Here is a 20,426-nt window from a genome sequence, read left to right as displayed (position 1 = left end):
AGGTATAGTTTCTTCGGTAATAACGTGGGGGAGGAGCCACCAGGAACCAAACTCTCGGCCGCGTTCCCGGCCACTTCGGATCCCACGATCTTGATGATTCATCCGATGAAATACTCGACATCCGTCGTCAGGCCCCGCCAGGTCGGACGACTCCTAGGAATGCCTCCTAGGCCCTGAATCCAAGGGTTACCGAGCTCTGGGAAATCTCGCTCCTCGAAAGTTTAACCGGGAACCGAAGATTCTACGGGGCGGCTTCTAGGCCCTAATCCCGCAACCGCGAAAGGGAGGCTCCACGCCCGGTGGCCCGGGTCGTTTCTTTCCTGCTGGGAAAACGGACAAAAACGTCCAGAGCCCGAACATCCGCGTTCCGAACGTTTCCGTACACTGTGCAAAAAGGTTCTTCTTTCAATGAAATTATTTCTTGGAATAGAGATGAAGAAACTGTAGCATGAAATCAAAGAAATATGATCTTCACTCAAAAATGCCGAATGCAGAAAAATAATATTGTAATCATTACATATGCTCGCGGGTCAAAGTATTGTTGTAACCTTAACAACAATTATTGTAGATGTAATTACAATTTTTTGTCTTTTTTACCATTGCGGCTGTAGAACCAACCGCAGAATTCTTGTAAATAAATTGTAGTTATATTTGAATCTGACAGCGTTACATATATAACATTGGAAAGTAAAAATTAGACGTATAAAGGCACGTGTAAAAATGACCATCGCAGTTGTAAAATTTAAAAACAAGAACTCCGGTGAAAACCGTATAATATACCGTAGCACTAGTAATTTTTACAAGCGTGAACTGTTATTGTTTCCTATTGTGCGTTTAAGACAGCGCGAGAAGCATTCGAGTCGTAACATGCATTAGTTGCGCAGTCCTGCGAACTGTTAGATTCATTGTGACTTCGGTAGTCGCATCATTCGGTCCTCCTCGAAATTCGGTTTTCGATCTAATTTAAAATGGAGTTTTACTTTTTCAATTCATTGTAATAGTTCGATTAAGCGACTACATGGATGACTTTGTAAAAAATGAACTTCAGGAGTAGAGGTTAGAAAACCTACAACGATCGTTCCAACGTAAGCTTTACATAAAACAAATATTTACCGTTTTCAATGTATTATATCTGTAGTGATTTCCCGGTCCCTCTACTCCTCCCTTTCCGATCCGCAGCCTTACATTGCGTTTTATCCAAATATTCTTACGTCCATGTAAAAAAAACAATCAGAGCTGCGCTTAACTTTGTACGTCACTTCTGCCACAGTTCTGACTGGTTTTTCACCACGACGCGTTAATACGCTGTTAGGGTTGGGTAAGTATAATACGTCATGTAATATACATGGTTTTCTCTGTGTATATTGCAACGTATAATACGTCCCTAGTTTTCTACGCGAGCACAAAGTACATTACGTCCTTCTCTTTTTAAATAGAAAATAACAAGTCCAATTAGAAATTTGATATTAAACAGGGTTGTCGAAAAAATTTAAACGCAAATGCCAAATTAATTATTTCTTACCGATTCTTATCTTAACAATTCCGATCTTAATACTTTTTACGTAATTGTAGGTGCGCTATAAGACGTTAACCTCTCGAACACATATCATGCATCGGTGGAATCCGCCATATTGAAAACATAAAATTCTAAACAATTTTGATACAGGCGCAAAATTAATTCATTGTTCCTTAAAATATTTCCGTGTTTACATATGTGCTAAAAGACGTTCCTAACCTAACAGAAGCCGTATGTCGTCCATCTGCAGCATTCTTCATATTGGAAACGTAATTTACTGGTTTTCTACAATTTTCTCCGGTAAACTACTTTGTTACGTAATGTACGTCAAAAACCTCGAAAAATGGGAAACCAGCCAACCTTGCACGCTGTGCTCTGTTTGACACGCCATCCCTTTAGTAGAACTTGTATCTTATTACGGTAATCTACCACGACCCCACTCAACACCAAACGTAACAGTTACGTAACTTAAAACTAACAGATGACATAACGTTTGTTACGATGTAATGACCTAACAGTTACGTAACATAGAGCTAAACTAGTTGCATGACATTTGTTACAATGCACTAACTAAACGGTTATGTAACATGAAGCTAACAGGTTACATAACATTTGTTACTATCATATCTATATAAATGTAGCGTAAATTTGTTACTCTCATCTTATATTACGTGACTGTCCTAATATTACTGTGTATATGCAGCACATATTTGTAACAAAACAGAACTACATTGGTGCTAACTGTCATCTATTTTATTACATGATCGTTATCGTCATTGTCATAATTCATCGTCAAATGTCATAAGATTAATATATGTCATATTTTGTGTACTACTCGTACGAAAAAATGTGATTTTAGTTCATACGCGCATATATATTATCAGTAATTGTTTGCTAGTCGAATGAAATCATAATAGTCTTTAAGTAAAATCAGATAGTTTATCATTACATAATTTCATTGAAAGTCTGAACTGTCGTTCAATATCTAACTATTGCTAAGTACCAAAAAATAATAAAAATTAAAAAATTATATAATGTTTGATAAAATTGCGTGATTTTTTTTATTAAATGTATGAAGAATTAACATTATTTTAAGGTAACTAAAATTATAACATTAATGTAACATAGTAACATGTTACATAACATGTTACCTTACTGAGTGGGAAATAATAACCAACATCTAACTTCCATGTTACTTTTATACTACATGTTAGTTTCGAAAACGTAACATTTACCCAACAGTTATATAACAGTGTTTACTGGGACGCCGCTTGCGGCCACTCAATGGAACTTCAGAGGAATGCGGTTGCGACGAAAGGAATGCGGGTAGAAGCATGGACGCAGGATATATGGACCCCGAACGCCCAATTACTCCTTTGATATTCTTGTGACTGCAATAAGATTAACAGAGGGCGAACAAGGGAGGATCCTTTTTCTCTTTCTCTCTTGCTGTCAGATAGCCTGTCGCCATGTCGCGCTACGCGACTGTTTTGTAAAATCTGTTGGAAAGAGAGAGAAAGAGAGTATCCCGTGTTTTCTGCCGTCGCAATCGAATCAGTTTTTGGGGTCCATATATCCTACGTTCATAAGGAGCCCAGTGAACACTGTTATATAACTGTTGGGTAAATGTTACGTTTTCGAAACTAACATGTTATGTAACATGTTATATTAAAGTTATAATTTCAGTTACCTTAAAATAATATTAATTATTCAAACATTTAATACAAAAAAAAGTAATGCAATGATTTATTTTGTATTATTTCGTGGCACTCGGCAATCATTAAGTATTATATAATAAATCAGACTGTAAATGAAATTATGTGCATGATAAACTATCTGATTTTAAATAAAAACAATGATTTCATTCGACTAGCAAACATGGACTGATAATGTATATGCGCGTATGAATTAAAGTCACATTTTTTCATACGAGTAGTAAACAAAATATGACATTATTAATCTTGTGACATTTGACGATGAATTATGACAATGACGATGACGATGATGTAATAAAATAAATGACAGCACTAATGTAGTTCTGTTTTGTTACAAATATGTGCTGCAGATACACAGTAATATCAGGACACTAACATAATGTAAGATGAGAGTAACAAAGTTACGCTACATTTATATAGATATGATAGTAACAAATGTTATATAACTTGTTAGCTCCATGTTACATAACCGTTAAGTTACTGCATTGTAACAAATGTCATGCAACTAGTTAGCTCTATGTTACGCAACTGTTAGGTTATTACATTGTAACAAACGTTATGTTATTTGTTAGTTTTAAGGTGAAGTAAAACACATCGAGGAACTTGATCAACGTCGATAAAGAAGATTTTTCTAAATGCCTACGTTGCCGACGTTCATTTTTACATTGACAGCTGTATCGAATTATATTGGGTATTGTCCCAAATGGCATACTCCACCGGTCGTTTTCGTATAATAATTATAAAGAAATCGAAGTAAAACTCCAGAAATCATCTGGATTCATGCTTTCTGGAGTCCTAATTGACTGCAGTGGTACCCCCTGCGCCATCTGTGATTTCCGGGTCAATTAAATTTTCACTCTAAGATCTCGTATTACCACCGTTTTGGCATAGAAGCGCATACAACACTTTTTTTGCCTTTATCCCGTTCAAATGCGAGTTTATCGATTACTAGAGTGTTCTAAATTGTCGTAAAATTGTCCTGACCCTTTCGTTTCTGATATCGGAGCCTTCGATAATTGTATATTGATCGAAATATGAGAGCTCGACGCCATTTTGGTTCTAGTGTGGGCTAAGTTAAACATTTTTCCAAAAATTCAAAGTTTGAATGTGTCAGGACAATTCTTACATGATCAGGAATGATCTGCCAAACTTTCGGACAGTTCGGTCTAGTACCCTTAAAAAAAAGTGTTGTATTCGAATCGACTGATTTGAAGGGAGTTTCACTTCACCTTAAGACACAGTGCGAGAAGCATTCGGATCGTGACATGCATCAGTTGCTCAGTCCCGCGGACTGTTAGATTCATTGTGACTTCGGTAGCCGTGTCATTCGGTCCTCTTCGAAATTCAGTTTTCGATGTAATTTAAGATCGAGTTTTACTTTTTCAATTCATCGTAATAATTTGATTAAGGGACTACATGGATGACTTTGTAAAAAATGAACTTCAGGAGTGGAGGTTAGAAAATCTACAACAATCGTTCCAAGGTAAGCTTTACATGAAACAAATATTTACCGTTTTCAATGGATTATCTCTGTAGTGATTTCCCGAGTTCCCGACAGGAAAGGATACCGTCTACAGTGACACTTTGTACATGCAGCAACGGCAACATATATGTACGTTTGTCAACGGTAGTTTTTACATGAGCTGACTGTAATATATACATGTTGCTATTCTATTTTCTAACCACCCCAATAGTAATAAATACGTTGCTGCATGTTACTTTCTACATATATCAACAGTAAGGGGTACACTAGCGAACGTTATCATGTACACATTGCTTCAGTGGACGAGTTTATGCTGTCACGATTGTAAATATAACTGTCGTATTGTTGTAACTGTAATCATTCTTTGTAATAATGTGTGCTGCAATGAAATTGTACACTTGACATTTTTAGCACAGTAATCATTACTTTGTAGAACTGCTGTCCTTATATTTCCCAGCGATTGCTATTATATCTATCTCAATTGTAGTAATTATAACAACTTCTTTCTTTCCGTGCGGGTCTCACGTCAAGTACAGGCAAAGTCACTGGAAAACTTTTACTCGAAGCAGCTTCTCCACTGTTCGTGCTTGTGGACCAACTACTAGAAGACCCGTATACCCGAACTATTTTGTTTCAAATGTTACTTATTCTACTTGGAAGCGAATATGTAATGCGTGAATCTTGTTTAGGACATTCTACTGATTGTATTAATACCAGTTTTATTTAGCCTGAATTATTGGCTACAGAGATTTTTTTTAATGATTACTTGCGATGATACGTATACGACCGTTTCTCAGCTCATTCAGATACGTAGAATTCTAAATCCTGTAAGTTACATCAGAAACGAAGAGAAATTCCCGGTAACTTATCGGCAATTTCTCCAAAGCCTTTTTTATCGAGAAATTATGAGAATTTGATTAGCTATAGAGAAACACCGTAGAGGGGAATTTCCGTTGTACGTTCTCCGTAGCCAATCAAAACCTCCCATTCGCTTCGTCGCAGAATGAAATATTAGTTCGTTTGAAACAAATCGCATGGAATTTTCCGTGAAGTTGTAGATACGTGAATATTTTTAGCTGGAGGTAAATACGACCCTATAATCAATATTTTCTAATAGTAATTATTACTCTTTAGCTTGAACTTTGAAGTTGATTGAAGAAAAAAAAGTTATTTAAACGAAGAAACCTAAGTATAAATAACAAAATTAACGTTCTCTTAAATTCTCAATGTTCCCGGTAACTTACGGTATGTTTCACAGTTACCTTCTCCACTTTAATGTTACCGAAAATTTTCGAACTCTACAGATACGTCGTCATCTTCACACCTCCGTTACCTTTTTTAGCCGGTGGATAGCGCTAGTGGCGCACAAGATGTCCCGCGCGAGAGCACCTTCCTCTTACCCCAAGTCCCCGCTTCTGTTCACTGACTGCGAAGCAACTGTCCAATGCAAATGGAGTGCACGGTGACAGAAGAGGTTATGTTTGTTAAAATATAACATGACCGGAATGAGAAAACCAATCACGATTCAAGGAGAAGTGAAACAGCTGACATAAATCAGATCAGATAAGTTATTTTTATTAAACGCTAAATATCAAATGAAAATAAATGGTAGTTTGTGAAAAATTTTGTATTGGCTATAGGTGAAGCAGAGGAACATTAATTACAACTGAAGGTCGGAAAACTGTTGTTACGAAGCATATTTTTCGTAATTGCAATTTATATTGAATATGTAAGTATTATTTACACGAATTAATATGAAAAACACTTCTCATATAGATACTTCCTACTTCAATTTCCTGCATTTTTTTTTTAATTCATACAGGCTATCAATTTATGCTACATGTGTATATTTTTTTGAAGAATGTGATATACAATTTGGAATAAAATCAATCAATTATGTATATCGCTCAATTTCATTTCAAATACACAAACAAAAATGTAATCGGAGAGTGTAACAGTCAAAACTATTTGTAGTTCAATCTGCATAAGGCATCTTGAAGTAAAAAATTAAATACAAAGGTGTACGATGTATCAATATAATGCATACTATGAATTACTTTTATTTCATTTTGAGAGGCACCATACCATATAAAATCAAACACATGCAACGATATTTGGTGTATTCTCATTGCATATTAATATTAATGTTTGGTATTTTCATTCAATGCACACCTTTTTTAAAGAGCATAAATGATAAAAACAACAGATATATTAAAAATAGTATGTAGTTTGAATTGTGTTAACTAATCATTAATGCACAGTATAGATTCATACTTTATGCCAAGTTGTTTCCCTCAATTTAAAATAATTTTTAAAAAGAGACAAAACATACTATATTTAACGCTAGAACTACCGGCGGACTTTTCTTGACGAGCGAGCCATCTAAACCCAGTTATTTTGACTGGACTCGGTAATTCTAGTGTTAATGTTATTCTTATTTCCATTTCCTACAGAAAGACTATAGTAAATATATTGGGTGAAACTGCAAGCAATATTAAGACAGTACGCAATTAACCATAACCAATATGTAGAAGGATTTACAGGAAATGAAAATAAATGAAGCATTGGAAATAGTATAGTGTATATTATGTAGCCCATCAACTGATAGTATAAATTTATGTATCAGACAATTAGACATTTTTTACATTTTATTTTCCTATCCTTTTACATATTATTCCTAAAAATTAACTTGTATATTTGAATTGTTCTAATTAGAGCAATCATAAATGTAAAATTTCCAATATACAAGTTAGTTTTTAAGAAAAACATGTAAAAGGATAGGAAAATAATATTTAAGAAACGTCAAGTGGTCTGATACATACATCTATACTATGAATCGATAAACTGCATAATATACACTGCATACTATTTCCAATGCTTCTCGTATTTTCATTTCCTGTAAAACCTTATAAATATAGATAGCGATTACTTGTCTATAATTTTAATATTGCTTGTGCTATCACCCAATGTATATTCTATATTCTTTCTAAAGGAAATAAAATTAAGAATAAAATTAAATATTGTTTTTTTGTATAATGTAGGTTATGCAGCTCATTGATGCTTAATACACATCTATCAATTGAACAATTTTACATTTCTAATATATAATATCCCCATCCTTATACAAGTACTTTTCCTAAAAATGAAATTACCTAAATATTAGGTGTAAGGGAAAGTTTTGTCGCTTTTTGAACACGTACACTTCTTTAGAAAAAAAAACTACAAAAACTTTCCCTTACACCTAATACCATTCCACACAGCAATAAATAAATGTAAAACATTATTTAAACTTCATTTAATGTTTCGCATTCCTTCATTATTAGCCTAAATGACAATTATACACAATATAGACAAACATCGAAGACATTCCACAAACTCAAAACATGGAAAACATGTTGAACAATTTTCATCGATTGGCAGCCACTTGCTTGATTGCTGTACGTAAACTTGTAATCTCAGAAATGACCTGGATGAATAATAAAAATGTTTATTAATCAGCTGCACATATTTAAAATCAAAACATATTTCTTGATTAACAATGAAAAAGAAGTAATTAGATGATTTTTTACAAAGATCTAATTTGTATGCTAGCCAACATCTCTAAAAGAGAAAAACAGTTAAAAGAGTCAATCTGAGCTAATTTCTGTTTTGAGCATATGTTCGATTAGAGGACTTTAATTTCAAACATCAATTAGTAGTAACCAAACACAAATAGTTTAAAACAACATAAAAGACTGCTTCGGTGAATGGATTTGTGGAAACTACTGTGCTTCGATAAATGTAACGATGTATGACTACTTTGCTTCGAAGGCTCCATGTCAGAGGCTTTTCGAGATTCCTATGAACCACTGTATAATGAAATCTCTGAAATTATATTGTATTACATTTAAATTTTGAAAGTAAATAATTTTCTAGTTTGATTTAAGAAACAAGGCGGTTTATATTACGAAAACGTTTGGACTCTGCAGTATTTGCAGGATTTTTTTCTATTTCTCTGAAATTGTAATAATTATTATGATCATGTGACCTTTTCAGTCATACATGCCTTTAATAATTAAGTTCAATTATTTTTTAAGCACCGTTTTCACTTTCACTGTTATTTTTATCTTGGTCGAGCGAGGCTTTTGATTTGATAATTGATTTGGTTTGCAGTAGAACTTTCTGCAGCAACTGTTTTGTTGATATTCCAGTTAATTTATTTTTTTTTCAAAATAGGCAACTTTTTGAATTTGGTTCTTGCAGTGCTCTTCGGATTCGGTAGTGTATGTGTATTTATCTGCTTTCAATAAAGTTTTAATTCTTTCCTGTGCTTTGGTATAATTCCCTAAAAGAAGTGCACCAAATAAATTGAATGAATAAGTTTTTTCTTATCAATTGTAATTTACGTGTATGACCCTTCAAAATGATGGGATAAAAGGGTTAACATTTGTCTGCTGGGCTTCGACCTTTTATAAATTCACGGAGAACCAGACATTATTCCTTATAATATAGCAGAGGCATAAACTGAGCAGACATTTGATTTTTTACCTTGTCGTACGAGATCTAAGAAACAAGCACAACATCTATTACACGAGACAATGATTTCTTCTCAACAAATTGCACTATTTGGTAGGACAATATGTTCTTGAAACAATGAATTATTGTACCTATGAAAAAGTGAAATAAAAAAACCAATCAGCTTATACTAGCAACTAACAAAATTCTCGCTTAATCACAGAAAAAAAGAATCTTTAACAATAAAACAGGTTATAGCACCGAAAAGCACGTGCAATTTAGAGGTTATGTTAGCAAGAACTAAACTCATACGTTTATTTGTACGAAACCAATCCATCTTTTAATTTACTGATAACGAAGAAGATGGTTATTAACCCTTATCACTTCAAGAATATTAGAAGAGTATAAGAAGTTGGGAGTGTTACTGCCGGTTGGAGTGGTAAGGGTTAAGGTGAAGTGAAACACGTCGAGGAACTTGATCAACGTGGATAAAGAAGATTTTTCTAAATGCCTACGTTGCCGACGTTCGTTTTTACATTGACAGCTGTATCGAATTATATTGGGTATTGTCCCAAATGGCATACTACACCTGTCATTTTCGTGTAATAATTATAAAGAAATCGAAGTAAAACTCCAGAAATCCTCTGGATTCATGCTTTCTGGGGCTCTAATTGACTGCAGTGGTACCCCCTGCGCCATCTGTGATTTCCAGGTCAATTAAATTTTCACTCCGAGACCTCTTATTCCCATCGTTTTGGCATAGAAGCGCATACAACACTTTTTTTGCCTTTATCCCGTTCAAATGCGAGTTTATCGACTACCAGAGTCTTCTAAATTGTCATAAAATTGTCCTGACCCTTTCGTTTCTCATAACAGAGCCTTCGATAATTGTATATTGATCGAAATATGAGAGCTCGACACCATTTTGGTTCTGGTCTGGACTAAGTTAAAAAGTTTTTTGAAATATCCAAATTTTGAATGTGTCAGGACAATTCTTAGATGATCAGGAGTGATGTGTCAAAATTTCGGACAGTTTGGTCTAATACCCTTAAAAAAAGATGTATTCGAATCGACTAATTTGAAGGGGGTTTCACTTCACCTTAAGCGTTACTGGAAGTTTTTACTGCACAAGTGTCGCATATCCTATATCATATTTTTGTGACTATCCTATTTTGCATAAATACGAAAAAACTACAAAAAAAAGATAACAAAAGAGTGCACTAAATTAATATTCGTTCAAGATAAATAAATTTCCCAATAACAAAAAAGGTTCTTTGCGTGTTTTATACCATTCACCCTATTACTTAAATCTCGTGTATTAAGACTACTATACGCCCGCAGCATATTTTGATACGGCTTAGAGAAGGTCCGTCTTTCTGTCTAACCTCTTCCGGACACTTGAACGTATACATTGTGACGTAGTGAACGGGTCACGTGACCCAGGCGCGGCCCGCCGGGCCTCGGCGTCTCGCGGGTCACCTTCGCTCGACCGCTTTGGCGCGACCGTCCGATATGGTCACCAACTAAGGAGGAAGTAAATAAAGAATCAGAGTATGCACGATATTAACAGTTTTATCAAGTTGGAATTTATATATAAACATTAAGTATGTATGGAAAATGTTAGGTTACATGAGGTGTCTTTTTATTTATCTAAACGTATTTTCAACGATGTCGATTAACCTTTAGTAGATGTCTACTAGAGCTATTATATATTTTCTATGCGTCAAGAAATAAGTAGATATTTGTGGATCAATAGTGGATATATAATTTTCATCTACAACAGACATAGATATTTATATATATCCTTTAGATATTTGTTTAGGTGGGTGATAGACGATATCCATTTGTTACACCTATAGACCTAATTTAGACGATTAATTTACGTATATTCGACTTCATGGGTTGCCTGGGCTAGTCTTATTTTTTTGCGATTAACGATCTTACATCGGCTTTGCATGCTTTTCTTCAAGGAAACAACGCAAGTAAAATTTTAATTAGTAAGTTCTAAATCCATCACAAATCTATACTTACATTTGTAAACCTTTTGAGGATCATTTTTAAAAAAGATTAATTCTTTAATCATTATAAAATCTGTATGAATCTCTGAGCAAGTATGGTAAAACAATCCTGTTTATTTTTCAAAAAAATAAAATTTAAATTCACCGATTTAATTGAAACACCGTAGGTATCAACAAATAATAATTTTTGACATAATGCAAAATTTTTTTATCATCTTATAATGCGTACTGTACGTTGTTTAAAGAAGCTTCGTTGTTCCTCACGTCTCTTCTTCTTATTACCAGAGTTACAGCCTTTTACAAAACAAGTCGACATGTTCCTTAATAGTTTATTACATTAAAAAGATCAAATTCTTCATAATTTGCGCGGTTATCGTTACACGTTGCGTACCTTAATCGTAGATTTAAAAGCGTTTATATTTTTGAAATAGATGGGAAATGTTTTGGGCATGTGATACAAGAGTTCATACATTTTCCGCAAGGGCGCTCGCATCGTTAGATCAACACAAATCTGAGATCCCAGGCTCCCGATTATGGAACCACTTTTTATGGAACCAACCATAGGCGTTATATCTCCTTATACTATTTCGTGGTTACAGTAGTGATCCATTTGGAATCCATTCACTATATAAAGAGGTATTGAAAGGCACAGTAAAATCAAAAGTTTATCTGATAGCTGGAACTACAATTATACAAAACTTTGTGCACATTATAAGGTTATTCTAAACTCGTTTATGTGGTTGCCGAAACAATGCTTTACCACCATTAGTTTCGACGGAATCGCCAGATGGTGAGACTTTCTTGCAGATGGCACAGGTAACTTGTTTACATATAAGACCTGTTATTATTCTTTAGGTATAAGTTATGGCGTTTTATGTATGACGCTACCTCTTTTCGAGGAAGGGGGGAAATGATCATTAAGGTGAAGTGAAATCCCCTTCAAATCAGTCGATTTGAATACAACACTTTTTTTTTAAGGGTATTAGACCAAACTGTCCGAAACTTTGACACATCACTCCTGGTCATCTGAGAATTGTTCTGACACATTCCAAATTTGGATTTTTGGAAACAATTTGTTAACGTAGCCCAGACCAAAACCAAAATGGCGTCGAGCTCTCACATTTCGATCAATATACAATTATCGAAGACTCCGATATGAGAAACGAAAGGGTCAGGATAAATTTGCGACAATTTGGAACACTTTCGTAATCGATAAATTCGCATTTGAACGGGATAAAGGCAGAAAAAGGGTCTTATCCGCTTCTATGCCAAAACGATGGTAATACCAGGTCTCGAAGTGAAAATTTAGTTGATACGGAAATCACAGATGGCGCAGGGGGTCCCTCTGCAGTCAATTAGGGCCCCAGAAAGCATGAATCCAGAGGATTTCTGGAGGTTTACTTCGATTTCTTGATATTTATTGTACGAAAACGACGGGTGGAATATGTCATTTGGTACAATACCCAATATAATTCGACACAGCTGTCAATATAAAAGCGAATGTCGGCAACGTAGGCATTTAGAAAAATCTTCTTTGTTGCAAAATGGTTACGATTACCACAATTGTGGTTTTCCATGACCATTCTTCTTATTTTTTTTCCGTGCGCGCACGCAATCAAAACAATTGAAAGTTTCATTTTCCCCCTCTCTCACTCCATCACTCACAAAATGAACTTTCATTTATTTTCGACGCATGCGCGGTTAAGTTGAGACAGAAAGACCTTCAAGCAGTTCCCTCTCTCACTTATTCTCCGACGGGCGAACGGCAGCGATGCGTAGTCCATGTATTCATTCCATGTTTTGGTCAAGCTTAATTACTTCCCCAGTAGCACAAAATATTTGTCTTATATTTTCTATATATTTAACGAATATCATAAATTTTATAAATACTTAGCAGACATTTGAAATATTTGCGAAACATTTACTTTAGAACATTATTTGTTTAATATTTCTATAATATCAGCTCCACGTGTTTTCGTAATATTTTTCTTCTAGACATACAAAACATTTCGTTTAATTTTAGTATAAGTATTGTTTAGTTATTCTTTGCCGAATACATTATAAACGTTTTAAAAATATTTAAAATCAAAATCACGCGTTTTACTCCCACAATAAAATAACGGAACGAAAATATGACAAAAATTTGTCGGGTTTGATACCAAATTAGGTGTTCGATAATAATCGTAAAGTAAAAAATGTATCTTTATTATATGTTCATAAATTAAAAAATATAATTTCTATATATGTTTAAAAATGTTTAAAACTGTATATCATTGAGATTTTCATCAAATATTTCGGATATCATCGAATGAAATCTACAAGATCTTTAAAAATCTGTCGCTTGAGATATTTAATAAAGATTACAAAGAAATATTTAGAAATTATTCTGCGCTACTAGGGTTAACTTTGGTCAATGGTGTACAATTTTCGGCCAAAAATGAGCCTTGATCCAATTGTTGCTTTGGTACTTTCTGCGCATAACATCTGAGTCCTACAGATGCATCAACACTGAGCATCTATCTGTATAAAATCCACCGATGAACCCATTTAACGTGGTTAATTTATTAATAAATGTTATACTTTTACGTTATCCACAGAATAATAATGTAACACCCTGAGCTAGGTAACTATTTCAATTGAATTAATTTGAAACAAGTATCAAAAATGTAAAATGCCAGTTTCTATTTCGTATTTTAAATGACAACATAAGTGCTTTGCATTTTCTATTTTAAACAGATTTTGAATCTATTTCCATTTAAAATTAAATACATCTAGGAAAAATACATGCAAGATTGAATTATACATGTACATTTTTGTATACCAATGTAGTGTGTATGCAAATTAGTATATTAGAAAAGAAAATAGAGGTACATCAATTAGAAAGTTACTTCTTCTTTCAATTGAATTAATTCTCGAAATAGTCATACAACATACACAACATGAAACAGCCACTCTCGCAAAAACTGTTTAATTTAATTTTGTTTACCAGTTTTTTTAAATAAAAGTTCTCATTAAAGTACACAAGTTTTCACAAGTTCTCCACAAAATATTTTAAGTTCATTTTGTATTTTTTACTAACCTGTTTCAAATATAAAGTTTATATTTCTTATTTTAAATAAAAAAGAAAATGTAATTTTATTTTATATTTTAAATGCATTTTATTAAACAATGTTGTGTTTTTTATTGTAAATAGATTTTGAGAACTATTTTATCCAGCTCTGATGATGATGCCAGAATACCTGGTCATTGACATACGGATTAAGGTGAAGTTAAACCCCCCTCAAATCAGTCGATCCGAATAAGACACTTTTTTTTTATGAGTAGTGAACCGAACAGTTTGAAACTTTGACACGTGACTCGTGCGCACCTAGGAATTATCCTGATACTTTCAAAAATTGAATTTTGGAAAAAAATGGTTTAACTTAGTCTACACGAGAACCAAACTAGCGTTGAGCTCTCATATTTTGATTGATATCGAATTATTGAAGGCTTTAATATGAGAAACGAAAGTGTCAGGACAATTCTACGACAATTTAGAACACTCTGGTAATTGAGAAACTCACGTTTGAACGGGATAAAGGCCAAAAAATGGTCTTAAGTGCTACTATGCTAAAACGATGGGAATGAGGTCTCGGAGTGAAAATTTAGTTGACACAGAAATCACAGATGGCGCAGGGGGTCCTTCTGCAGTCAATTAGCGCCTCAAAAACCATAAATCCAGGGGATTTCTGGTGTTTTACTTTGATTTCTTTATAAATATCGTACGAAAACGACAGGTGGAGTATGCCATTTAGTACAATAACCAATATAATTCGACACAGCTGCCAATATGAAAACCAAAGTCAGCAACGTAGGTATTTAGAAAAACCTTTTTTACCGACGTCAATCAAGTTTCTCGACGTGTTTCACTTCATCACTTAATCGCTGCATCATAACATCTGTTCCGTGCTCATCTATAATTTTTTCGGTTTACGGATTACCGAGTCTGTCTGTTAATTTCTTTTTTTTTTTTTCAGACAAGCGACAGTACCATCGCTGAAGATAAGTTATAAAGGATCAACGGTCGCACGAGCGTTGTTTCTCGATGTAAGCCTAGAATTTCAGTATTGCACAACAAATAGTTGGTAATTAAAGAGAACGACTCGTAATTTTTGTGATTACCATTTTCAATTTATTCATTATTTACACACGTTTATCTGTGTCAACCTGGGAGCTACACGGAGTACCGTAAATATGCTATTTTTATATATATATATATATTTAAACTATACATCATACATACTATACAAACGGATTATTTACAATGTTTACACGGTGTTTTTTTTACCTATTCACAGATTTTACATCGAAACACGCCATTATCGATAAGGCATCTGTACAAATATACAACACGCATTAATTAGGCTTGGAGAAATAAATAGTAATCCTTAAGCAGGTACGGTTTATGTTAAATATTTATTCGCGGCGTGTGGGCGCATACGCGAGGGGGTGCAGGATCACAAATACGTTACTCGTGTCTACGTTACGGTGGCGAGAATTGCAGGATATGGGAGTTTTTGCTTTTTAAAGAAACACTCGCACGTCTACAGATGTGACCACCACTGTTTTGAACCTGTGCGTTGACTACACTAGACTTCTTACAAGGTACCGCAAAAGTTCAAACTCAATGACCAGGTCGGATCGGATGGCCCGGAACATGACAAACTGCTGATGCGGCGGTACATCCTAGACAGTACGAGAGAATGGGGCTAAAACGAACGAGTTCCAACCCTCCCCGTCCGATTTGCTTGTACCGGCAAGAGAAGAGAGAGTCTCCTGTGGTACTTGTTCCATAGAGACATCGCTCGGTCCGAGAGAGGACAGGAAGGACTTGCGTCGTGGTATGGAAATCGTTCCCAAAAACTCCACACCAAAGCCTGATCTCTGTTTATAACCGAATCCACCGTAAACGCGTCGACGTACAATCCTTAGAGGAGTGGTTTTCCTGTACCTCTAAATAGACTATCTCTAACGATCATCCGGGAATCACGGAACCGCTAATGCGTTCCGGTGAAAAGTACACCGCTGGTCGTCCCGGACTATTTGGCCGGACCTGACGGGAATTCCCATCTTAGCGCTGATCGCGTCGCATTCGTCCCGCTATTCTGCGTTGCACGATGTCGCGCATGTTGTTCCATCTCTTGGTTAAAGGTTTCTTCCCTCGTGTTCCCCCGCTAGCCACTCGCGGCGTGTTATCTCTTTCACAATCAGCCTCACCCGATTACATCCCGCGCATGAGCGTGCACGAGTGCTACACCTCCGTCGGTGGAATTGGAAAATTACCGATGTAACGTTCTTATATACATATCGACTTGTTGACCGAGCTAGCGAGCGAGCGAGCAAGCGAACGACGCATGGTGACGCAATAATGGCACATTCTTGCGACGACCGTGCGCGATCGTGCCACGCTAGGCGAAAGAGGGTTTAGCTAGGAGCGAACAAAGGGCGAGTAGCGTCGATCGTTGAGCAAATTGAACGCGGTCCCGGTGCTCGTCCGCGAAATCCCGAGGTGATCGCAAGGAGAGTTCGATGCGTGGCATTTTTCGGCCGCGGCACTCGCAAGCTTTACCGCAGATCGAGAATGACGGTGTACGGATAGAGTACCGCGCGCAATTGAAGAAGGCGCCGTTTTTTCATATCGCTACTTAGGACACTCGCTTGGCGCAAAGTCCACGAGTCGAATTAGCGCGCGTTCAACTTGGACAAAGGCGACGCAATCGTCTCACGATCCAAGATGGCCACCGTGTCCAGCATCCGCGGGCGCGCTTCTTCCGGAATGGAGTCCGGCAAGTCGAGTCGGGACAAGGGTCAATGCCGGAACTTCCGTCGCGAACCGTTCGTCAACGTGGTCCCCGCGACCCTCCCTCTCGCTAGCCCGCTCGCCACTCCGATCTCCCCTTCCTTTCGGGGCTTTCGGTAGATTCCTTGGTCGGCCGGGATAAATAGCACCTGCCTGGCCGCAGCTATATAAATCTATACCGGTTCCTCTCTCTTTCTCGGCCCCTCCGCCTCTCCGGCGGCTTATTAATAAATTCTACGTATCCAAGGAGGCCTGACATACCTACCGCGCACATAACGCTCTTAGTTCACAGGCCGCCGGGTTTGTTGATTACCGAAACCACGGAGAATGCGGTAGCGTCACGCACTCGCTCCCTCGCTCGGCTCACGGCCGGTTCGAGGATGGAGTAATCCGCGGAGCGACCGTTTCTCCCGGCGTCTCCGGACGTCTCCGGACGTCTCCGGACGTCTCCGGACGTCTCCGGACGTCTCCGGACGTCTCCGGACGTCTCCGGACGTCTCCGGACGTCTTCGAACGTTCAGCGGCAGCCACACCCGAGGACCGCCATGTCCTGGTAATTCTTGAGGACGACCTTGTTCTCCTCGTCGAGGTAGAGCATCGAGATGGAGCTGAGAGCCGTGGGCACGCAGCAGGCCTTGGGTACCATGCTAGGGTTGGTCGAGTAGACGAGGTTTTGGACGATCGCATGGTTCGTCGAGTTGAGGTGGTCGGCTAAGGGGAAGGGACAGTCGCCGTGGCAGTAGAAGGCGTCGTAGCCGGGCGGCGCGACGATCCAGTCGTTCCAGCCGACGTCGGCGAAATCGACGTAGAGCGGGTGCCGCCGGCAGTTTTCGCGGCCGTCCTTCCGCCGGTTCTTGCGGAGCGCCGCGCGCCGGGCGCGTCGGTCCATGATCTGCCGGGCGGAGGCCGCCTTGTTGCGCCCGTCGTTTGTGTACGCGAAGAGCAGCGGCCGGCTCGAAGCCCAGATTTCGCCGGGCTCGTCGGCGCTGCGCCGCAGACGGATGTGGCCCCCTCTGCTCGCGCCCGCGTGCGAGTCCGCGTGCGAGTCCGCGTCCCGCACCTCCACCAGCAGCCCGTGGTTGTGCGCTCGCTCCGCGAGCCATCGTTCGGCTGCCGGCTGCACGTCCAAGCTCACCGAGCCGTTCCTCCGAGCGTCGATGGTTTTCCCGTCGATCAGTCGCAGCAGCGGCTTGCTGCGTCCCTTGAGGCCCGGGCGCACGATGTCGTGCACCAGGACGCGCAGCAGTCGCGGGCCGTCGGCCTGGCGGGCACGAGTCAACGTCAGCTCGGCCGCCTGCAGCGATTCGCCCGCCGGGATGCCGCTCAGGTCGAAGGCCAGGCGGAACCGATTGGGCGACTGGAACTTTAGGTCCACCTCGCTTTCTGGAACACAAAAGTCAGCGGTTAGAACTACGGTCCCATCCTCGACGAGAGATCGGGAGATTTTGTACTTTTCGCCGACGAGGACGACGCGTGTATGTAGATTGGGTTCCTCTACCCGGACCGGTTGGAGCAACCGGGGTGGATTTTCATGAAATATTCGTAAATCGAAATGGCAGGGTCTCGGACGAATAAGCTCGCCTTGCAACCTTTGCCAAAATGACAGTCCTGTTACGAGACAGCAGCTGGGGACGATTCGATGCGCCGGGACCCTCTACCGTTCCGGATGCTTCCTTAACGAGTTACTTAGCACGCGGATCAGGAGGATCGCTCCTCGGAACGACGGCCCGACTCGGAGACCCGGCGAAAGGTCCGGACTCGTGGTACGAGGGCGCGCGCGTACTATTCTTAAAAGGTACCATATTTCACGATAACGTTGTCGAATGGTTGAAACACAAAGAGCCGTGAAAGTCGCTTGAGGCTACGCGTTTTTGTTGTGCACTCGGCAGCGCCAGGGGGAGAACATATACCTCCCGGTGGAACGAAATCTCGGCGGTGGCCCCTTGGAAATCCACCCGAGGAATTCCGAAAGTGCGGTCGCGCCGGCCGTCCATAAACCGGCCCTTACCTGCGATCGCATCCTGATAGGATGCGAACCGACTCGAACCGACAATCGCGTCTTGTCCTCGCTCGCGAATAGAGGCTCTGGAAGCGACGACTTTCGGACATCACCTGAGAAATCGAAAATGCTCCGTTCCGTTCCAAGAAAATCCGCCACTCAGGCTTATCGTACTCTACTAGTTGACGCTTAACAAGTAATTGAACATACGTGTCGATTTGGATTTACCGTCAGTGGGAAGAGGGAACATATTAAGGTGAAGTGAAACACGTCGAGGAACTTGATCGACGTCGATAAAGAAGATTTTTCTAAATGCCTCCGTTGCCGACGTTCGTTTTTATATTGACAGTTGTATCGAATTATATTGGATATTGTACCAAATGGCATACTCCCTTGTTGTTTTCGTACAATAAATATCAAGAAATCGAAGAAAAACTCCAGAAATCCTCTGGATTCATGCTTTCTGAGGCCCTAATTGCCTGCAGAAGGATCCCCTGCGCCATCTGTGATTTCCAGGTCAATTACATTTTCACTCCGAGACCTCGTATTCCGATGGTTTTAGCACAGAAGCGCATAAGACACTTTTTTTTGCCTTTATCCCGTTCAAAGGCGAGTTTATCGATTACCAGAGTGTTCTAAATTGTAAAATTGTCCTGACCCTTTTGTTTCTCATATCAGAGCCTTCGATAATTGTATATTGATCGAAATGTGAGAGTTCGACGCCATTTTGGTTTTGGTCTGGGCTAAGTTAAAAAATTTGTCCAAAAATTCAAAGTTTGAATGTGTCAGGACAATTCTTAGATGATTAGGAGTTATGTGTCAAAGATTCGGACAGTTTGGTCTGATACCCTTAAAAAAAAGTGTTGTATTCGAGTCGACTAATTTGAATGGGGTTTCACTTCACCTTAACCTGTCCATGAATCGAACTCGAAACTGACCGCCGGCAACCTCGTTGATCTGTCCAACCGATTGCACGCTGCGAACTTGTCACCAAGTATCATGTTTCGATTTTTTCGATAAAAATTATCTGATTTTTTTAAAAAAGTAATTGGCGTTTTTATTCTACGATAAAAATCCCGATACGACAGAGCAATACAATGGAGCCTGTAATCTTTGCAACGTTATACGGAAATTATTCGTAAGAATCCGATAAAAATCGGCCCAGCAGATTCCGAGTTTTGAGCGGTACAACAAAGTTTTTGTTTTCATATAATTTGACATTAGATTCCCGAAGGATAGCGGCATAAAGACTATAGCTGCACTATAAAACTTGTTTCCTGCATCGCTTCACTATTCCTTTTAATAAATTAACTTATTTTCTGAATTACAAAATTTAGTAAGGCTACTATATTTTTGTACTTT

At 38.4% G+C, this 20,426-nt stretch overlaps 1 protein-coding gene and 1 long non-coding RNA gene across 4 annotated transcripts in view; one reads left to right on the top strand and one right to left on the bottom strand.

Annotated features, from left to right (window-relative positions):
• Nucleotides 1-6,168: 6,168 nt before the first annotated feature.
• LOC105700134 lies at nucleotides 6,169-15,660 on the top strand. The gene is made up of 2 exons (XR_001104100.1): nucleotides 6,169-6,443; nucleotides 15,243-15,660. It is a non-coding gene; the product is annotated as an uncharacterized LOC105700134 (long non-coding RNA).
• Nucleotides 15,375-20,426, bottom strand: part of LOC105700133 (protein decapentaplegic) — a 41,024-nt gene continuing 35,972 nt past the window's right edge. For all 3 annotated transcript variants that reach the window (XM_012425751.1, XM_012425752.1, XM_012425753.1), the window contains exon 3: nucleotides 15,375-18,448. In XM_012425751.1, coding sequence (XP_012281174.1) covers nucleotides 17,583-18,448 — 866 coding nt within the window. In that variant the 3' untranslated portion in view covers nucleotides 15,375-17,582. The remainder of the gene's footprint in view (nucleotides 18,449-20,426) is intronic.

This window comes from Orussus abietinus, unplaced genomic scaffold, assembly GCF_000612105.2.
Source record: "Orussus abietinus isolate OABI.00-Male unplaced genomic scaffold, Oabi_2.0 scaffold348, whole genome shotgun sequence".
Lineage (NCBI taxonomy): Eukaryota > Metazoa > Arthropoda > Insecta > Hymenoptera > Orussidae > Orussus > Orussus abietinus.
The sequence above is the reverse complement of the archived record's forward strand: the minus strand, read 5'-3'. Positions and strand labels throughout refer to the sequence as shown.